Genomic DNA, 18,591 nt, shown 5'->3' with positions numbered 1-18,591 from the left:
GCGGTGAGACGGGGCGGAGGGGCCGCGGCGCTGTCCCTGCGTGGTGCCGGAGTCGGGCCGCATCGGGGGAGACCCGCGGCACTGAGGGACGCGCGAGGCTCCAGGCGGGGCAGGGGACGAGTTTCCACCGTTTAAAGTTAATGAGCGTTTTGATTTGCTCGTGACATGAGTAACATTTCCTACAAATGACATAGAAACAAAACTGAAATTACTAACACCAAATTCGCCTGGGACCGAGGCATTCCAGCATCCCCAGAAAGGAGTATTGCAGGATGTAGACCAGTATTAAATGCTACAGTACAAATAACCTCAGACAAGTTCTGTTTAACCTTCTGGTACTTGTTTTTGTCATGCATACAGCCAAAGTACCTTTTCTTGGAGCTTCTGTGCAGCTGAAAATGTCTGAGAGGCTGTGGACTAAACGAAAATAAACCACGAGTAAGAATACTTTTTGGTTTAGTTTTATTGGGTGTAAGTGCATGTGCTTTCTGTCTCATTTTATGACTACAGGGAAGTCAGATGCACAGTACACGAAAGCATTCCCCGGTGTATTGTACTTTATTGCAAAGTGCAGCTGTGAAGTCCATGTAAAACCAGAGTGACTGGCGGAGTGGGAGCTCAGAGCAGCTCTCCACATGGGCTTCCTTTCCCGAGTTATTCTGCTGCTGGTGGAGGTAGGAGTGAAATTGTGTTGTTGCATGGAATTAGAGTGTTAGTGACAAGAGAGCAGTAAAATCCATGTCCTGGCCCTGTGATGATGCTATCTGCCTGTGTTCCTGACAGCACGGATGCTGCTTCTTCACAGCACACCTAAAGGAGATCCTTGTGTTTAAAAATGAGGGGTATTTTGATCTAACAATGCAGTCACTAGAAAACAAAGTCATTTTAGACTAGATGATCTTTGTTGAAACATCCTCACAGGATGATGTATGTTCTGGGAAAGGCCATATTTAATATTTTTCATTATTATCCTTGGCACAAAAAGTAGGAATATGCTAATGGTGCAGAGCTGAGAGTCCTCATCAGTCTGGTGTAGCATACAAGAGAAACCAGGTGACCTTGAGAACAGTGTAACAGAAATGTGAAGAAATTTAAAACTGCAAAAATGAAGTTATTGCCTTAAGGTGCAGTATAATTATATGATTTTACTTAGGACAAAATGCAAAGCAACATTTCATACAGCTGTGGTAGAGTTTGGAGTCTCACTTTTAGGAGAGAGATTTGTGGATTTTTTTTCTTCCCCATGGGCTTGAAATTGCAGAGAACAGAATTCTGTGCCGGTGCATGCCCAGCCATCTTGGCAGGGCTGACTATTTACGTACTTGTCCTGGGTCTGCTTGAAGTGGCAGACTAGGGTGAAGTTCAAGACAGATGAAGAAAAACAGTTAGGTACCAAGAGATCAGGTATAAGAATCAGCAAAATCCTTTCTCTTTCAAAATCCCATTTTCTGTTTCCCTTTGTTAGTCTGCCAGGCAGAGGCAGCAAAGGCCCAAGGTGCCAGGCAGGTTCCTGCTGGAGTGGGTCATTCCTGTCTGCAGATGGAGCAGGTCTTTGGTTTCAAGGTTTGTTGAGCTCCCAGCAGAGAATGCTGTGGCTGAGGGGAAAGTGCTGTCTACCATAAAATCAACCTGTAAGAGGATAAAAAGCTTTCCTGTGGGCTGATCTGCCTGCAGCACGTTTGCTGTAGGCAGCATAGTTAGTTCAGTTTAGTTAGTTCAGTTCATTAGTTTGCCACCAAGCCACCTGAGTTTTATGAGACTTTCAGAAAGCTGAGGAATGCATATATGGTCTGTCTTCCTGAATTGTTATCCCCTTCCTGAAAGGTGCATGGTTTGCTGCAGTAGAAGCAGGGGCAGAGGTCAGTGGGGCTGGCAGGAGCCCCGCCACTGCACCATGGAGGGCAGGGCAGGGACAGGATGAGCCTCACCCGAGGGATGCAGCAATCCAGGCTGGACTAAATGCTGTACTGTTTTCTCTGGGCTGTCCCCTGAGCACAGTCAAGTGAGCCACGCACTGCTGTGACTTCAGCACAGTCAACTCGTTCATCCAATTGCCTCTGTCAAAAATCACAGGTTTCTCTCAGGGCCACCTGTGAAAGATGACGGATTGGTCGTTGGTACGAAGCAGAATTCAGGATGATGATATGCTGGGGGTTGTCTGTGCCCAAAAGCTGAGAGGGAAGATGATGTCATGGAGAACAACCACTTTTCTATCCCTTCTTTATGACAAATTAATTCCTGAAATCACAAGCAATAGTTTCTTGTCATATGGCTTCCTTTTTGCTGACAAGTTTTGCAGGCTTTTTATGGTTTGCCTGTTGCAAATGAACAGTTGTGGCTGCATAAAGGGATTGTTTGATTTAAGTTTTCATAGCTTAACAAAAGAGCTCAACATAAAGCTGCCAAAACAGACTTTTTTTTTCCAAGCTCCTCTTGGCACATTTTTATGTAAAAGTTGGATCTTCTTTTTCTGTTTCTAACCTGTGCCCTTCTTGGGAAGTTAACTTCACCTTTTAGTGCTTTTAAGAAAGAACAAAAGCAAAAGGTTTAGTATGTATTACAACCTTGTGCCTTTTTAAGGCTTTAATCTCATTATTGGGGTTGAGGGAGAGCTATATATAAAAATCCTATCAAAATAACTTATTCCTGCTGAAGATTGGGTGTGATTTTGAAGGTATCATGAGGAAGTTTTCAACACCTCTGTGTGAATTGGTCTGCTTTGGATTTTAAACCACAAGTTTTTGAACATCTGGAAAACATGAATTCTGTTTAAGGAAAGTTTTTGTCATGTCAGAATTACCACTCATTACTGTAAATATGGTCATTGAAGGAAAATAGCATGGACATAATTTTATATATATTTTTAGGACCAGAAATTAGGCAGTATTTTTGCAGGTGATACTTCTGAGAGATTAAAGATAAACAGTTGTCAGCATTAGTTTTGTTCTCTCTGTTGTATATCATGACAGGCACTCTTGAGAAGGACGTGGTAGGCAGGGGTTATTTTTTTTTCCTTTATGTCCTTTGGCTATTAGCACTTCTAGAGCCAGACCAAACTTCTACATACAAAAATGAAAGGCTTTTCCTACCCCAGTGGATCTAGGGGCCAGTCGGTGGTGGATGGAATTGCTGGTGCAGTTTCCACCAGATCACTGGTGTTGCTGAAATTCCTGGGACTTTGATTTTTTTTTTCCCTGTCTGGAAACCCTGATTTACCTGTTGCTTTTCTTCTGCCAATAGCTTGGATTGTTGTTTGTATTAAGAGCATTGACTTCTTAAGTCACCTCAGCCCAAGCCACCCACCAACCCTCTCTCGCTTTTCCAAGGTTGCTCTTTTCCTACTTGTCTCCACTCTAATAGTTTATCCTTTTAATGAGAGAAGGCTACAAGTTATTCTTTCTAAGTGAGATAAGTCCTTGTGAGCTCTATTTTGTCTCCCCAAGTCTGGGAAATCGTTTGCCCTTATTTGTATTAAACAGATGTATATACTTTACCGCAAGTCATTAGTGCTATAAAGAGATTGCTTCCTATTGATAGCCTGGATGGGGGAATTCAGGAGTAAATTGCCAATAAATAAAGAGTGTACTTGTAAGCACTATTGATTCTCTCTGAGCCACAGGGAAATGTTTTGTTAGTAAAACTCTTCCTGAATGTGCAAGTGAGGTTAAAAAAAAAAAGTAATTAGGGATTACTGAAAGCAAGGTGAGGGGAATGGGGGACGATGTGGGGTGAGAAGCTTACATCATTCTTCTTTGAAGGGTACAGTTTGTAAAGACAGCTGCTAAAAACGTGACATTAGTTCTTCCAGACACCCTCAGAAATCCTGGAGGCAATCCTTAGAAAACTGAAGGGTCAGCACAGTATTTCTTTCATGTGACATATAACTGCAGAGTGGTAGGAGAGTTTCCCAAATCATCATGATAGGAAATGAAAGCATTATTTGCATAGGAAATGGAATATTGGTGGGATTCGAATTCCTTTCATGTTGTCTGTGTTTTGCAACAGTCTGGAAATTGCTTTTCTGAACTGTTTGAGGAATGTTTTAACATATGCTGGCAGGCAGACATGAGGAACCAATTCAGAAGCAGGTAGGAAGAGTGCAGGTGTGGTTCTGAAGGACAGCAGAGTCCTTCCACTGGGAGCTGGAAGAACAGCAAACTGTTCAGGTCCATGGCTGCTGTAACCATGGGACTGGCACTACCATATATGTTTCTTCCATATTCATCCTGCTTGCTGAAGATCAGTGTTATTTACAGAGCTGTCTTCCTAGAAAGACAACAGGACAGAACTGGATGGACAGCAGGACAAAGCTGCTGTGGTGTTCTCTGTGAAACCATGGTCAGTGGTACAATTCCCATCATCTACAGTGCACAGATTCCATGATGGAATCGATATTTGTAAACTGACAGGCCATTTCTTTAAGAGTGTCTCAACAGAATAATGGATTACTAATATCACTTAATCTTTGGCAAACCTTTTAATTGTGGTTGATTGGAAGATTCTCCTGGTGATCTGCTGGTCTTCCTCACTGTTATTTGAAGAAGACACAAAACACTGATAAATGGTGGGCATACATCAATCATTTAGTTCTGATAGACACAATTTTGGAATTACCTTGAATATCCATAAGTTGATCAGATAAATAACATTCATTTTATGTTGTTATTCTTAGTAAAAAAAAAAGTTTTATTGGACTAGTTGTACATTAAAGTTATCCTACATCTTCAGGAAACTGATTTCTTCAGACTAAAACAATAGTATGAATTCAGAAAGTTTCAGGTTATATGACAAATTTATCACATGCTGCTTTCTTTACGTGTTTTGTTTATGTGTTTTTCCTCACCATTAAGACATATTAAATGTGAATATATTTAAGAAATTATATGCTACCTGTAGGGTGGTTTGGTTGGTTGGTTGATTGATTATATTTTGGATTTTCTTTCTTTTGTTTTGTTTAAACACTTACCTTATGTTTTGTTCTGAAAAGCCCTTACAAAATTCATTACCTCATCTCCCCTCAGGTTTTATCTGCTCTTCTAGATCTCTTTCCTTCTGTCTTTTTTTGTTTCCATAATCAGTGATGATGCTATTTAGGTTTTCTTTTGGAGATATGTTATATTTATTCCACAGATATTTAAAAATTAACAAAGAATGCTTTTTAAAAATCAGTTGTCAAAACACTCAAGAAAAGAACCTTCCTTGGAAACAAAACTGCTTATGCTGTGATTTGCCTTCCTGTGTAACTCTCTTCCATGTTCAACCAGTCTGCTGAAATTAGTATTATTTACAGTTGTTTATTGTCTTTCTGGAGAAGACAATAGGACTGAATTGAATTTACGCCACCTGAGGGCACTGTAATACTATTTCACTTCGTTTTAAAGAAAAATACAAAAGGGTGGTGTTTGAAATGGTCCCCATTTTCCTTCCTCTTATGGTTACTATCAACTTCTAGAACAAGCATATCACGGAAATGAATGAAAATCATTGATAAAAAAATGATGTGAAGGCAGCTGTCTTGGAAACAAGGCCATCCTTCTCTCATGGCACTAACATTGTTTCCTAGTGCCCACTGTGAATGATGATAATTTTAAATACAGTGCTATTGTTATTTTAAATGATGTGTTACTAGTGTGGCAGTGGTTACTGTATAGAATCTCAGAATCACTTAGGTTGGAAAAGGCTTCTAAAATCAGGGAGTCCAAACAGTAATCAAGTACCACTGCATCCATCACTAAGCCATTCTCCTGGGATGCAGTTCCAGCTGCTTACATTTGTTGCCTCTGGTCTGGGTGCAGAACAGTGAGGGGCTGGTGTAAAAGCATCCAGTGATGATGCTGCATTCTTGTGCTTACAGTACTTATGCCACTCAGCTGAATCACAGAACCACTGACTGGGTCGGGTTAGAAGGAACCTCAAAGATCATGCAGTTCCAATGTCAGGGGGTGCCATGGGCAGGGACACCTTCCACTAGACCAGGTTGTTCAAAGAATGTGACAAAGTGAGAAACAGGAGCAATAAAAAGCTACATGGAATGTCCATACATGGACACTCCTGATGTTTCTTGCTTCCTCTGTCTTGCCATGTTTATGTTCTGTCTCTCGTGTCTTCCTACACTGCCATCTCTGTCTTTTCCTTCTGCTTTCCTGGTTTTTTTTGTCTGCTCTCAGCAATTTGATTTCACCATCTTGTTATTTTCCCTGCTGGTGTCTGGAGAGGGTCCCCAGGTATAGTTGAATAAGAAAGGCAGGACCGAAGCTTCTCTGCAGGAGGCAGATGTGCTTCCAGACCCCTCAGCTTCAGCACTGCTCAATGTACTGCTTCCTTCTCCCTACTGAACCCTCCCAATGTATGTTCACTTAAAAGCACCTCCTGGAGCCTTTTTGTTCTCTCTGTACAGCATGAAACACAGTGAAACCTTCATGTCAGGAACTAGGTAGTATTTATAATTCTGTTAGAATAATAACCAAGTGTTCTTCCACCAGAAAAAAGCCTCAAGACTGTACTTTTTTAGTTTTGTCATTTCAGTGATCCAGAAGTACATTCAGGAATAGTTCTATAGGTAATGCATTCTTCAATGACCAATTGACAGACCTAAATAATACTTTTAATTTGTGCATGCTAATTGGATTGACAAAGGAATGCTACTCTTTCTTTTGCACTTGAGGACAGCAGTGAACAAGCTCAACTGGGTTTTGCATAGGAGGATTTCTTGGTAGTACTAATGGAAAATAGAAAGTTGTGTCAGATAAAGTAGTTTAAAAATACACTGGAATGACTCATTGAGGAATTATCCTGTATTAAAGAAAAATGAAAGTAATTAAAAGAATTAAAAAGCTGCATTTAAACAGAACTCTACCTTTAAAAGACATGGTATGAAACCTGTATTAGGGACAGGAATTGATATGTAGTTATTTAAGAGGTCTAAGCTCTTCCAATAAAGCAATTCCAACAAAACAGGAGACAATAATATTCTGTATAACTAGTCCTGTTGGTTTGTATGACTTAAGTTGTTTTTATAAATACTTAAGTATCTATAGATACTTAAGCAGTGAGATGAGATTAACGACTTGCAGAGGCTTTCCTTCCTGAAATCTGATCCATCCAAGACATTATCTTCTAACATTAAGGTCATCAATATGAAATACATCCTGTTTATATTCCTGAAACCTGACTAGGAAGTTAGTTCTTGCACTAGTGAGAGACTGAATTATTTTGGAGAGGACTTTTGGTGTGTGACTGCATCCTTTAGTCATCTCAGCTCCAGAAGAGGTTTTAGGATATGCTCCGTGTTTCACAGCAAGTGTTATTGAATGAAATAAATGTCTAGGAAGTTTTATCCCTGGAAGATTTTTACACATACAATATTAACAAACACTTCTCCTGTGATACTGTATCAACATGCAATGGAACTTTTTTTTCCCGTGTATTCTCTGTATGTAAAATCATGAGGCTTAACTTCACTTTTACATAATCTAATATGCCCTTTATATCCTCTCACAAGCCAAATGACCAATGCCTCATTTTTTTTCTTGCTGGCATTAATTTTTGCTTATTTGACATCCAATTTACCAAATGAATTATGACAGTAATCCTTACTTCTGTACTGTTGCTTCACCTGATTCCATACTATGTATTCAGGTTTTCTGGGGTCATTCTCCCTCCCCACTGCCCCTTATTTTCATAAAGATAAAAGTTTGGATTTATTTATACCAATTAAAGTAATTCTGAATAGTTTTACATTAATTTTAGCTCAGACAAACTGAATTGAAAAAATTAAATGTATCTTGTAACCACTTATGCAGAACATAAGGACTCTTTAATTGTTGATGATATAGAAAAACTATATGAACTGACATTTGGAAGGAAAAAGTGGTAAAAAAACCCTGTCACTGGAACAGGGGTTAAAAGACTAAGAAGCAGTAGTTTAAGAAGATATGGAAAGGACTAAGAAGCAGTAGTTATAAGAACTTATGAAAAGGAAGGTTCGAAAGGACCTTCTAAAAGGGAGAAAAGATTATGGAAAGATTTTATGGTTGTTTCTTCCCGAACAAAAACATTTAGAAAATGTCTACTTGAATAGGAAAGGTAATTAGAATGGCAAATAAGACATAAGACATGTGAGGAAGGCATGTACATCATGCATTTTGAAGATGATTTTTTTATAATAGAGATATTATTTCTCTTAAAATACTTAGATCCTAATTTATGCACAGAGTAGTGTCAGGTGGAAGGTGACATGCTCAGCACATGCTTGGTACTGCAGAAAATGCAACATCTCGCTGAGTGTGAGCACATCCAGCAGGACAGAGGGGACTAACCCGTGCTATCTGCAATCCTGCTCATCTGCCCAGGCCAGTTCTGAGCCAGAAGTCACATAACTGTCTTAATATTAAATCAGATCAGAGATCTGCTTGCAAGTCATTTATCAAGTTGCATAATGTGGTTAATTTTTTCCACGAGTTAAGGAGCTTACTTTGTGCTGGATCTCAGTCTTACCCTGACTGTCCTGAGTGTGCTTTTTGCATCTCCCCATGGTTATATATGAAAATTATGTGCTGGGTTGCAATACTTCTGACAGAGAAACCAACAAGACTAGGGCAGTTATCTTTGTGCACTGCCTTTACTATGGCTGATTCTCTGCCAGCCCACCCTGCATCCTTGCAGGAGAAAGCCTCATCTTCTCTCTCAGTGCTCATTCTTTTCTTGTCTTGCAATCATTGCTGGTTTGAACCTGAAGGTCTGCTTAGCAGACTTCCATTCCCAGTTTACCAGTGCCTGGCTCTCCAGGTCTGATGAGGCCCTGGCTGTCCCTCTCCAGGTCCTTCCAACCATGTGCTGGGCCAGGAGTGATTGTTGCAAGTGCAACATTCCCACAGGAAGAGAAAAAGGTGGTGGCAGTGGTCCTTCAGTGTATTCTTACCAATTCCCTTCATCCCCTTCTTGCTGCTAAAGCCCTTACTTTAAGGGACTCGGTTTTGGTGAAAGGATTTAATGGCATTTGGATCAGTATTAGCCTTCATTTTATGGGCTGCAAGACATTCAAGAAATACTGTTGTTTAAAAAAATTAACCTTGAACAATCTGATGCATAGAGGAACATATATCTGGGGAGACATTTGTGCTGGGAAAAAGAGAGTCACTGAATTGAGGAGTGATCTTTTTCATGGAGTTCTGTGTATGCTATACAGATGACATATGGTCTGGTTTTGATAGGACCTAAAACTCTCATAAAGTAGTAATTCAGAACATTTCACTTTCTTCATATAAGTTCTCAACAATAAACTTTCTTTCCATTTCAATATAACTGCAAAAATAAAACTTATTAGGTAAAACCTGATTCAGATGGACAAGAGAGTACCTAAAAGATGCTATGCCATCAGAAAACTCCAATTATGAGCTCCATTGGCACTGGAGTAAACAAAATATGTGGATAATAACTTCTGGTGCATCTCAAAAGGAGGTGCTCTGGAAATATTTCCATGTACATGAGAGTATCCAAAAGTGTATTCAGTTGGCAGAAGCGGAACTTGTGTTCATACCAGCCCTAGTTGGGGAAACCATTTGCAAAGAAATTGCAATTAAGTATTTACTGTTGGGCAGGAAAAACAGAAAAGCCACCTTGATTTTTTACCTTTCGGACTGATTTTTTTTTTCAAAGTGGGCAGGAAGATATAGAAATGTTTCATGTAGACTCTTGAATACTCTTAATAATATCCAGTATTACTATTTAGAGCAGAACCACATATTAAGTCATGAAGGATCAAGTCAGGGTCAACTCTTGAAGTCCATATTTGCAATTAACTCTCAGTAATGACTCAGTTCTTATGATTCTGTTAAATTCCATCAGTTTAATCAGAGGTTGGATGAGGTGTTTAAGCAATGAACTGACAAATTCTGCCAGCAAAATGATACAACACATGCAGGTCTTCATGTCAGCAGTGTGCAATCAAGACTTTTCAGCAGCTGCCCGGGCCGTGCAGGAGTTGGTTTGGGCCCAGGTAGATTCAGCTGTTGCTCTGAAGCAAAAATCTTGGCTGCTTTTTTTTCTGTTGATGCTGAATTTCGGTGTTAACATTGCAGTTATATTTAGTTGGCTTTCAGGGTATTTTTCCTTTGCCAGCTGATCCAAGTAAGAAACATTAATTCTCAAAAGCTGAGCTAAAAGTAATGCATTTTGGGGCTAGAAATTAGCAGCATAACTTGGCAAAATATAACACATGTAATTTTGAAAACCCAGTGTGTTTTGTACATATCACTGCAGCCAGATGTAGGTTTGGAATTTCTCTTTACAGCAGTCATTGTAAATGCCTCTGAACAGGTAAAATGTTTATCTCTTAAGAGAGATCACAGCATCTCCTCAGAAATGCTGACTTTACAGCCCTTGGGGGATTACTGCAAGGGAGAAGGGAAGCAGATACATGGTGGAATTTCAGGTGGGTTTCATCCAGCGTCCTTATGAGTGCTGCATCCCCAGGCAGATGTCTGCACTGGCACCAGTGCAATCCTGGAAACAGAGTCCTCAGTTTTTAGTGCAACATCAGTTAAATGTGTCTTATAATACAGCTCAGAGAGGATGTAAAATCACACATGAAAATATGAATCAAAACCTTGCTAGGAATGAGTGACATGGCTCTCAAAGAGTAAGAAATAGTCACGTGTGAGTTGCATCATATTCTGTGCTGTGTCAAATCAGCATCCCCAGATCTTTAATAAATATCAGGAGGATATAATTCAAAATAATGGATGTAAGCCAGTATAAGACTGAAACTGGCATGTAAAATTGGTGTGTGCATGGACCCCAGGAGCTGCCTGATGTACATGTCCAGGACTGTCAGTCTGAGACCTTTAGAACTCTGCACCCAGCCACTGCCACACAGGAACTTTAAAACTGGCATGAAGACAAGCACTGGGTGAGTTTAACTGAAATGCTTTAACAAGGGAACTAGCTTTCTCACCTCTTGGCTATATTCTTGGTGTTGTTCTCTGAGTTCAAGTTCCTGTGATAGCTCTTTCTTCCAGAGAGTGGTCATTGGTGGGAATATAGCAAAATGTGAGGTAGTAAAAAAGGCTTTAGCTTCTAAAGCTTTCTATCCTGTGGGAGCTCGACAAACACTTAAAAAACTCTGGATAGAGGCTTTAGGGACAGACACAGCTGGCACTGACTTTCACTGAGACCCATGTGTCTAACTGCCCGTAGTGCCTTTGAAAATCTCCCTCTGAAAATCTCCCAGTACAGGTCACTGCATATAAACGTTGCAGAAAAAGACAAAGCTGTAGATTTACAAAAGGTGAGTAATAAGTGAAAAAGGCCTGGGGACAGGTCTTTAAAGAGTTGTCAGCAGTTAAACTGAAGTGTCTTGGTGTAAAAAGGTTTGGTGCTTCAGGGTCCTACCAGCAAACACAAGTGAAGGCAGAGGAAGGTGGCTGAAGGGAAAAATTATCTGCATGCCCTTAACCAGGGAAAATCCAAAATGAGTGATGTCCTTTGAAGTTCCAGTGATCACTTGCAGTCCCACTATCACTAAAGAGGTGGGTTAACTGGAGCAAGAAGTAAAAGGTGTGTTTATTCAGGAGCAGTCAGGAGGAATACACTGTACATAAAATGTGAAAGTCATAAGGAAGAGCCCGAGCAACACCTGAGGTGTGTGTGATGAAACCTGCCACATGTGGTAGCATCAGGATACACAGCAGTGGCAGGGCTGGCATCACACCAGCTACCCCTGACTTTTTATTTGAAGAGCAGGCACAAGTTTCTCAGGGCAGTGTCAGGGAGCGGGTGATGCCTCGTGCTCGCCTCGGGCAACTGTTCCATGCACAGAGCCAGACATTGCTGGCAGGAGACTGTGACAGGGCTGACATTTCTCATGCTTCATATGTTTCACCTTTCTGAGATTTTTTCCAGGTTCTTCCCTAATAATGCCTCAACTGAGTAGGTAAGGGGGAGAAGTCTCCTGGTTGTATTGAGCTGTTTGAAAACTGTGAAATATTTTTGCTGCCTTCTGGTTCCTTCCTTCTTTCAGGAGCAGCTGCTCCTCCTCATCCACTTTGTGGCACTTCCCATTTAACACTGAACAAAGCTTTTATGTAAAAAAATACATTTTAGAAAATTATGATGGTACTGTAAAAAGGCCAAAACCTAGCCCCAGTATCATGTAGGGCTGATGGTCTGTTCCCTGCAGCACGGGGCGCAGACCCTGCAAAGGCTGCACGGGTGGGTGTCAGAAGTGTGTCTGCTCCCTGGGAGGGAGAGCCTGAGTGAGGTAAGGGTTCAATTACAGTTGTTTCAGAAAGAAATTTTAACACAGTAAAATAAACATCTGGCTCAGGTGTACTTCATCAGAAAACAGGATTTTGTCAGTCAGTGCAGGCATAACTCATTTTCAAAAACTCTGATGTCGATTAGTCATTGCAGCTTGTAAGGAAACATTGCTGTGAACCCCGAAGTGAAGACTTTCTTTAAAATTATTTATGACACTAAATGTACTCTCAGCATTATGATGTGGTTCACTTAGAGCATTTTGTGGTAATTTTAATTGCCTGCATTGGAAATAAGCATAAAATTAAGAACCACTTTTTTGTGTTTGAAAACTAATTAGTACTGAGCATTCGAGATGTGGTGGTGTTAAAGGCATGAAATGCAATGGGGGGGTATATTTTTCCTAATTGTACATTAAATCTTAAGTGCAGAGGAGAAAAATATTCCTATCAGTTCCTCATGCCCAGTGTTTATTGCAAAGGCCAAGAATCTATGAATGTTGTGGCTCTGAGTTAACCTTCTGCACAACACAAGCTTTTGGTAGCTTAGTGTTGTGTGAGTTATCCCTCCTCCTGCTTCCCCATCTCTCCTGTTGATGCACTGTCTCAGCTGAGCCCCACTCCCCATCTCCATGGGCTCACCTGCACCTCAGTCCTCCCCTTGCTCTGCCTCCTGTGCTGTCCACCCCTTCTCAGGGACACTCTGTAATGACACACTGATAGAAACTGCTGCCTGCATTTGTGATTTGTTTTTATTAGTGTGATATGTGTGGCTGCAGTGAGTTATATCTAAACATAGTGTATTTGGGGACAAAGTGAACTTACTCATATGGACTTTTCCTGTGTTTGTTGACCCATATGGCTACTTTCAAGCAAGTCAGACAAGCTCAGGAAGGGAAGAGAACAGAGTGTCATGTTTGTTTGTCTCTGCTGCTTAGTAATGGCTTAAAACCCAGATGAAGGTATGCAGTGGTGAGCCTTTGCTCAAAGTTCAAAAGTCTCAGGAAGCTTGTGGCTCTGGATGAAAGCTGCTTTGCTTGCTGTGTAACTACGGATCTGTTTGGAACTCCTGCAGAGAAGTACTTTGTCATTTAAACAGAGTCATAGAATACTCCGAGTTGGAAATGACCCACAAGGATCATCGAATCCAACTCCTCAAATAAATACGAATTTTTTGGCTTTGCTAATGTGTTTTTTTTATATATTTTTCTGAATTATTGTGCCTAATTGCAAAATGTAGCTTGTTTTTGTTTCCATGATTTTCCTCTGGGCAGGAATATTATATAAATAGTTAATGCTTAGTTTAATGCACACCTTGAATGTTTGCTTGCACATTCTCCTGACACTGGGGCATATGTTATCTTCAAACAGGTAAGGTAATAAGCAGTTATTTTTGGGCTGTGGGACCCAAGCTTGGTGATGCTTCAGGGTTATGTCACACAGTTTTGTATTACTTGAATAAAAAATTCTGTTATGTGATTGTTGCTGACAGAATGGATTCCCAATGCACAGAGGGGTTTGTCTGTTAATTTTTGCTCTGCTGTCTTTGTGTGCAGAGGCTTCCCCTTGCTGCTGTAGGTTAATTGTTCTGTGCAGAGCCAGTTTGAGTTTTCCCAAGGGCACAGAAAGGACTGATCCTTGCTGCACCAAGGATGGGGACAGATTAATTTTTGGAGTAGGTGCTCGTGTTAGTACCAGTCTACTCTCCACAACTCATCATTCCCAACCAAGACTGTCCCTAAATACCTTTCTGGTGTTGTGCCCTGGGTACATCTGCTCCATCCAGAGGCCAGTTGTCCAGGTGACTGCACCCCACAGTTCAGAAGCAGGTGTGTGTGCCCTGATGAGCCCCTATAGCCCCCCTAAAAAACCATCTACAGCTCCCTGCAGGCTCCCTATAGCCCCCCCTGTGCCTGTGCTCCCAGGGCTGGGAGGTGTCCCTGGCACATGGCCCCAGCCCCTCTCTGGCAATGCCAGTGTCCCTGTGTCAGGCCCCTCTGGCAATGCCAGTGTCCCCATGTGTGCTGCCCCAGCCCAGCCCCGGTGGCTCGATCCACACGTTGGGCTCTCCCATGGCACAGCCGCTGTTCGGGCTGTGATGGACAAACATCTCCTGCATCCTGCACCGTCTGACAGTGGGGGTGGAGAAAGAAAGGTCTCGAAACACTTCTGCCTACAATCACTCTTGAAAACCGCTTACTCTACAGATGAGGGTGAGTCCACTTGAATTCGGACTTTTAGGCCCCGATGAAACTAGTCACGGACAAGATGCCAATTTCATAGTCATAGTTACAGTATTTCATTATCATAGTTACACTAAACATAAATACAATGACAAATCAAAAGCTGCAGATTGTATTCTGACCTTAGTTTCTTCAAAGATTTGGTCTCAGTCTAATGCGAAGTTTAGGGCAAATGCCATATATTGTCTTCAGGGATTGCAGTACAAAAAAAATGTGTTTGATATGTCTAATAACAAACTTCTTAAAATAATGGTTTTTAAGACCGAAGATTCTCATATCCATGATCATCTTCAAGACAGTAGGATTTCTTGCATGATTAAGTCCTCTTTTCTCTGATTGAGGGTTTCATAATAGAAAAATCCTCTTAAATAAGAAATATCATGTGAACTGGGTTTTTTTTCTAAGTCGTACCATCCAGTGGATATACTGGATAACAATTCACACTGAGCTTTTGGGGAACATACAAATTCTGAGGGAAAACAAACCACTGAAGAGGTTTTTTGCTCATTAAAGTGACACTGTCTCTTCAATACCTGTAGACCTGTTTGCTTGTTGTTAAAACGATTTCTTTTACTGCTGTGTTAACATATTAGTATCATGTGAAAGCAAGTGGGTGAAAAACTCAAAAACCCGTGGAAAACCATTCATAGTAACAGCAAAATAACTTCACCCAGAATCAGTAACAGTATGAAAGCATTGCCTTTTACTGAACTGCTTTTGTGCAGTCCTCAAGGAACTGAGTTTAACTGGGCTTTGGAAAGAACTGTGTTATCATAAAATAAACAGAGTCTTACCTGCTCAGATGAGGTGTCAAACTGCAAGACATTGTTAACATACCTTGAGTAAATACAGTCTGCAAACAAATTGTTTCCTTTTCTGGTGCTCAGTATGCTTTTGGGTTTTTTTGCTGTAATTGGCATTAGTTTCTTATTCATACTTAATAGAACATGTTTTGTTCAGATACCAGCTTTGTTATATATTTCTGGTTACTGAAATTCCTGCAGCTGTGCTGGTATCTTTTGAAGTGTAGAACGCCTCTTTTGTACACAGCTTTTACCTTTGGGCAAAAGGAAATCTCCACTCCCGTTCTTTTAATGAGCAAGAGGGCAAAATAATTCCTCCAAGTCACTTGAAAGGGCAGGACAAGATTTTTCCATTGTAATCATTCAGTGTTTTCTGAGAACAGACTTCAAATGTTGAATTGCTAGTTTTCAGTAACTGTGAGAAAATAAAGCTGCAGCTGAAAAACAAACCAAAAAAGAAACGTATGAAATCAGTTTTGAAAACCAGGTGCCAGCATCTGAGTCCTTTTTGTACAGGCACTCACACAAACTGAATCCTAGAAAAAAATGCTTTGATGATACACCCTGAGCAACTAGAAAAGCTGACTTTACTGATAATTTTTTGCATTGGATCTTGGATGTTCAGGCTGTTCTTTAGACAAAGTATTGTCCCATCAAAACTTCTGAATGGGCTCTATGAAAGTTCTTTACAACATCCTTATAATGCCCAGAAGTAGGAACTGACTCCTCTGCTCCCGTTCAGTTTTAGTGCTCTGAGAGGTTTTGGCTCAGTCAGGCAGCTGGAGGAGAATATTTGTGTAATTTACTGAAGTTTCATTGAATAGAAAAACTCATCCCCTACACTGAAGTTTCAACAGGTTCTAGAAGAGTGTGGGCCTTTATGGAGAGAGAGTAAATGAGAGAAATATTGAGAGTGGGTAAATGAGATTAATTCCAGTAGTCCTGTAACAGGATTCTCGAGCAAAGTCAGTAGGTCCTGCAGGTGCTTTCCTTGAACCTTCCCAGGCTTAGAAAAGTTAAATGTAGCTCCCAATTAACTAGGTTTATGACTCTCATAACTTAAAAAAAAAATAAAATAAGAATAACCTTTACAGCAAATGTCCAGCACACAAAAAATGGGTTGTCCTGGGAGGTTGTGAAGTTGCCATCCATTCAAAACTTGACTGGAAACGATTCCAGAGAACCTGCTGTGGCTGCCCCTGCACTGTGCAAGGGCCTGGACTGGAGCTCTCCTGAGTTCCCTGCCAGCCTCAGCCCTTTTGTGTCTCAATGATTAATTGGACTCAGCAAAAGCATATTTGTTTATATGATCTGAGAGTTATAGTTTCTGGATTTGCAATGTAATCTGTAATAGTCTCTGGGCATAAACCACCATAATTTCTGCTTATTTTGTATTTTAAAAAAAATGCTTGTGCATTCTCTTCAGCTTCTCCCTTATGAAAGCAGAACAAAATGTGGCCTTAATATATGTTTTTAAAACTCCTGTAGTAAAATAGGTTCTTACATCCCTTTTAGAGATAAACAATTGGAATGTCATTATCAATTATAGTGGAATATCTGTCACAGTGTTATGCCTCATGAGGGTGCAGGGACTAGCACTATGAGAGTGCTACCTATCTTGGGAACTGGATACAAGTAACCTGGACTGCTGGTGATTATGTTAGAGTTCAGATATATACAGTCATTTTTATCAGAAATATATGACTTAATTTTCCTGATGTCAGTTGTCACGATGTATTTATTTTAACATAGTTACCAACTCTATCTTTAAAAGTGTTGCTGTGCTTCTTTTTGATTTTAGTACCAAAACTGCAATTATAATCCTTATGCCTTCGTCAGGAAAGACGTCAGTAAGGTCTTGATAGAAGCTGAAATTCCACAGAATAACAGAGAAAACTCAGTTGGGAGCTCTAAGCCAGCCTGAGCTGCGGGCAGGGTTCTGTACTGTGGTTTGCAGCGTTCATCTCTCCAGGGCTGCCCTCTCTCAGGAAAACCATTCAAGCGGGAGCCTCCCCCTTGCCTCCCTCCGTCGCTGGGTGTGGGGAGATCGCTCCACCCTCGTACCGACCAAAAAAAAGCTGCGTTTTTACAGTGCTGAAGGTGTGAGAGGCTGCCAAGCAAACACTGCGTTTCCCCCACGGGTCGGAGCAGAGCTGAGCTGAGGGTATTTCAGCACTGCTGGTCCTGCAGGAGGAGGAAACCTGCAGCTTCCACAGCTGGGTTCTACCACAGATAAAGGCACAGCCGCAGTGAGAGGAGGCAGGAGAGGAGACGATGGGCAAAGAGGGGCAGAAGTTACTCTAAGAAATATTCTTGCTAATACCAGTTCCCACATTCACTCTGCAGCACTAAACTTTCTTCCAACGAAAACTTTTTTTCCTGGACTATTGCTGGAAAGCAGAAGCAGGGAGAGTTTGCTCACACTTCTGTTGGACACAGCAAACTTCTCCTTTTAACCCTGAATATTATTTACATATAATACATTATAATATAATATTATTTTTGCTACTGGGAGAAAAAATGGATGCATTTAGAGCATTTGAAAATGAGTCGCTCTTGCCCAGTTCCTCTGGTCCTGCCAGCTGGGATCCCTTCCGTCGTCCCTTGGACTCCATCCAGCCCTGGCACTTCAGGCTTCTGGCAGCAGTAATGTTGGTGGTGACCTCCCTGTCGCTTGCTGAGAACCTGGCTGTAATCCTGGTAACTTTTAAGTTCAAGCAATTGAGACAACCTGTCAATTATGTTGTAGTCAATTTGTCTGTGGCTGATTTCCTGGTCTCACTGACTGGTGGCACCATCAGCTTTCTAACAAATCTAAAAGGTTATTTTTATATGGGATACTGGGCTTGTGTACTGGAAGGATTTGCTGTCACATTTTTTGGTAAGCTTGATTGTGTTTGTAGTTGTATGTTCTTTTCCTCCAACTTCCTTCGATGTATTTTACTGCAGCTCCCCAAGTCACTGCCTTTGCATGCCTTTGAATTCAGTGGTGCTTTCCCCAGATATTCTGTACTGGAACACATGTGCAAGTGAAAAACGTCTCTCTCTCTCTCTCTCTCTTTGTGTCATATACATGGCCTGTCCCATGTATACAGGTCATTGAATGTGTTTCATATAATGCAGAAAAGCTTGCCAATAGAATAACAGTGTTGTGGGGTTTATAGTAAAACAATTTCAGGAAAAAAATCCCTATGCATAAATATTTTCAATAATTGTATTTAGGTGTGTGCATATATGGGTGAATAAGAGAGAGAGAAAAAGAGTGAGTGGCTGCCCATAAACTATGGAAAA

General features: G+C 40.9%; 2 protein-coding genes across 2 annotated transcripts in view; one reads left to right on the top strand and one right to left on the bottom strand.

Moving 5' to 3' along the window:
- Positions 1-11,029, bottom strand: part of NKX6-2 (NK6 homeobox 2) — a 16,391-nt gene extending 5,362 nt beyond the window's left edge. Inside the window, exon 1 of the mRNA XM_027655191.1 lies at positions 10,955-11,029. Within this exon, the coding sequence (XP_027510992.1) occupies positions 10,955-11,029 (75 nt within the window). The remainder of the gene's footprint in view (positions 1-10,954) is intronic.
- Positions 11,030-17,820: 6,791 nt separating this feature from the next.
- LOC113952769 (opsin-VA-like) overlaps positions 17,821-18,591 on the top strand; it is a 7,103-nt gene continuing 6,332 nt past the window's right edge. Inside the window, exon 1 of the mRNA XM_027655190.1 lies at positions 17,821-18,181. Within this exon, the coding sequence (XP_027510991.1) occupies positions 17,821-18,181 (361 nt within the window). The remainder of the gene's footprint in view (positions 18,182-18,591) is intronic.

The sequence above is a fragment of the Corapipo altera genome, unplaced genomic scaffold, assembly GCF_003945725.1.
Source record: "Corapipo altera isolate COAL_440 unplaced genomic scaffold, ASM394572v1 180, whole genome shotgun sequence".
NCBI classification, from domain to species: Eukaryota; Metazoa; Chordata; class Aves; order Passeriformes; family Pipridae; genus Corapipo; species Corapipo altera.
This window is presented reverse-complemented; position numbering and strand designations above follow the sequence as displayed.